General features: G+C 50.1%; 1 protein-coding gene across 5 annotated transcripts in view; it reads left to right on the forward strand.

Moving 5' to 3' along the window:
* RFX2 (regulatory factor X2) overlaps window positions 1–3,082 on the forward strand; it is a 120,159-nt gene that overhangs the window by 62,091 nt on the left and 54,986 nt on the right. For all 5 annotated transcript variants that reach the window (XM_023186739.2, XM_023186741.2, XM_023186740.2 and 2 more), the window contains one exon: window positions 1,884–1,981. In XM_023186739.2, coding sequence (XP_023042507.2) covers window positions 1,892–1,981 — 90 coding nt within the window. In that variant the 5' untranslated portion in view covers window positions 1,884–1,891. The remainder of the gene's footprint in view (window positions 1–1,883; window positions 1,982–3,082) is intronic.

Consider the following 3,082-nt stretch of genomic DNA (forward strand, 5'->3'; position numbering starts at 1 on the left):
TATATATATATATATATATATATATTTTGAGACGGAGTCTTGCTCTGCCGCCCAGGCTGGAGTGCAGTGGCCGGCTCTCAGCTCACTGCAAGCTCCGCCTCCCGGGTTCACGCCATTCTCCTGCCTCAGCCTCCCTAGTAGCTGGGACTACAGGCGCCCGCCTCGTCGCCCGGCTAGTTTTTTGTATTTTTTAGTAGAGACGGGGTTTCACCGTATTAGCCAGGATGGTCTCGATCTCCTGACCTCGTGATCCACCCGCCTCGGCCTCCCAAAGTGCTGGGATTACAGGCTTGAGCCACCGCGCCCGGCCTAGTTTAATCTATTATAAATTTGGCTTTTCGTTTTTATTTGTCTTTTGGTTTTTTTTTTTTTTGAGATGGAGTCTCGCTCTGTCGCCCAGGCTGGAGTGCAGTGGTGCGATCTCGGCTCACTGCAAGCTCCGCCTCCCGGGTTCACGCCATTCTCCTGCCTCAGCCTCCTGAGGAGCTGGGACTACGGGTGCCCTCCAGCACGCCCGGCTAATTTTTGTATTTTTAGTAGAGACGGGGTTTCACCGTGCTAGCCAGAATGGTCTCTATCTCCTGACCTCGTGATCCGCCCGCCTCCTAAAGTGCTGGGATTACAGGCGTGAGCCACCGCGCCCGGCTTTTCGTTTTTAAAAGGCTTAAATTTTTTTTTTTTTTTCACTCATTCTAAGAGATAACTCTGGAGGTGATAAACAGAAAAGTTCTAGCAAATGTCTACTGTGTTCTGTGTCAGGTGCACCACGATGTATGCCTGAGGTTCAGTCCTCACTGCCCCAAGCAGGCAGGAGCCGTGGAGACCCCACACTGGGTGGGTGACATGCTCAGAGCTGGTGCCAGGACGGGGGACTGGTGTGCCTGATCACAAAGCCGCCTCCCTACCTAAGTGTGTGTACTTAACTATGTCTCAAATGCTCGACATAGCCGATTGTTTATTTAAAAGTGAAGACTGTTTGACTTTTAGCACTTTCATGGAACAAATTTATATTATCTGCCACGATATTAAATGAGTCATTTTATATAGAATTTTTAAACTACCTCTTTGAAAGATGTATGCCTCTGACAGCAAAGAAATACATGTTTATACTTTCTTGTGGGCAAAGATGGCTTTGAACAGAAGGCAGTTTTTACTTACTGCCAAAATTCGTGAGGGCTTTTATCCAGCCCAGGATAAATGTACCATTTCTTTGCTCCCTCTGCAGATCACCTTTTCTCTCGCTAGCCAGTGGTTCTCACGCTGCCCCCAGGGGTCACTTGGCAATATCTGAACACATTTGTGATTGCCACAGCTTGGAGAGCGAGTGCTCCTGGCATGGAATGGGTGGAGGCCAGGGAGGCTGCTTAGCACCCTGCAGTGCCCAGGATGGGCCTCCAACAGCAAAGAAATATCCAGCTCAGATGTCAGTGGTGCCACAGTGGGAAAACTCAGCCTTAGAGTATCTCCCATTGTCGTTTGGGGTGCAGTAGCTCCCCACGTGGCAGTCACCCACCCAGAACTTTTGATTTGCTGGAGAAATGAGTAAACAATTGAGCCCTTCAAAATAGTTCAACCTGCTCAGACTTGGGCACAGAGCCATTGTCCCGGCCTTCTGTTGAGGAATTCCTGCCATTGTGCGGTGACAGAGCTCTTTTTGGGGTTTATATTTGGAAAACTTTCTCTGGCCCCTCTCTCCTTCTGTGGGACAGTTGTGCAGCCTGTTCCCACAGCTCCTCACTTAGGCGGTACCACCAGGGTCTCTGCCTTTTGACTTTGAAGACTGTAGCTGGTTACTCCTTCCCTTCCTTGAACTTGTTAGTTGCCTCTTGGGGTTTCAGTGCTTGCAACCCTTGCCCACCTAATCTCTCTCCGCCTTTCTTTAGACCTGAGCATGCAGAATTCCGAGGGTGGAGCGGATTCGCCAGCATCCGTGGCTCTGCGTCCCTCGGCGGCAGCCCCTCCTGTGCCAGCCTCCCCACAGGTAATGTGCGCCCACCCGCCGCTCAGCCTCTCAGCAACAACAGGGTGGTCACAGCGTGGACGCGGTCCCTTTGGGTTTGAAGGCTGCTCGGATCTGCAGAGAGAGAAATCTGTATTTTTCTGAATGGACTTCTCAGCCCCAGTGCTGCTGCTGTTGAAATGGGCACAACGTCCTTGACTGTATTTGGCTTTTTCAATCTTTGTTAAAAAGATCCCATCAAGGAAATGATGTCACGAATAGAAAAGAAACCACTGCCCCAAATCTTACTTGGTCTCTTCTTAGCTTTCAGTAGAGGTTTTCTTGTACTTGGAAATGACTCTTTTACACAGAAATGCCTTATTAAGAAGGCAGGCCGGGTGCAGTGGCTCATACCTGTAATCCCAGCACTTTGGGAGGCTGAGACTGGCAGATTACTTGAGGCCAGGAGTTTGAGACCAATCTGGGCCACATAAACAGACCCTTTCTCTAAAAAAAAAAAAAATTAGCCAAGCGTGGTGGCCTGCACCTGTAGTCCCAGCTCCTTAGGAGGCTGAGATGGGAGGATTTCTGAGCCTGGGAGGTTGAAGCTGCAGTAAGCCATGATTGTGACACTGCACTCCAGCCTGGGTGACAGAGACCTTGTCTTTAAAAAATAAAAAATAAAAAAATTAGCCAAGCATAGTGGTGCACGTCCAGTGGTCCCGGCCACTGAGGAGGCTATGGTGGAAGGATTGCGTGAGCCCAGCGTGAGCTATAATAATACCACTGCTCTCCAGCCTAAATGACCAAAAAAAAAAAAAAGAAAAAGAAAAAAGAAAAAAAAAGGCCGGGCGCGGTGGCTCATGCCTGTAATCCCAGCACTTTGGGAGGCCGAGGAGGGCGGATCACGAGGTCAGGAGATAGAAACCATCCTGGCGAACACAGTGAAACCCCGTCTCTACTAAAAACACACACACACACACACAAATTAGCCGGGCATGGTGGCAGGTGCCTGTAGTCCCAGCTCCTAGGGAGACTGAGGCAGGAGAATGGCGTGAACCCGGGAGGCGGAGCTTGCAGTGAGCTGAGATCGCACCACTGCACTCCAGTCTGGGCGACAGAGCGAGACTCCATCTTAAAAAA

The sequence above is a fragment of the Piliocolobus tephrosceles genome, chromosome 21 (genome assembly GCF_002776525.5).
Source record: "Piliocolobus tephrosceles isolate RC106 chromosome 21, ASM277652v3, whole genome shotgun sequence".
NCBI classification, from domain to species: domain Eukaryota; kingdom Metazoa; phylum Chordata; class Mammalia; order Primates; family Cercopithecidae; genus Piliocolobus; species Piliocolobus tephrosceles.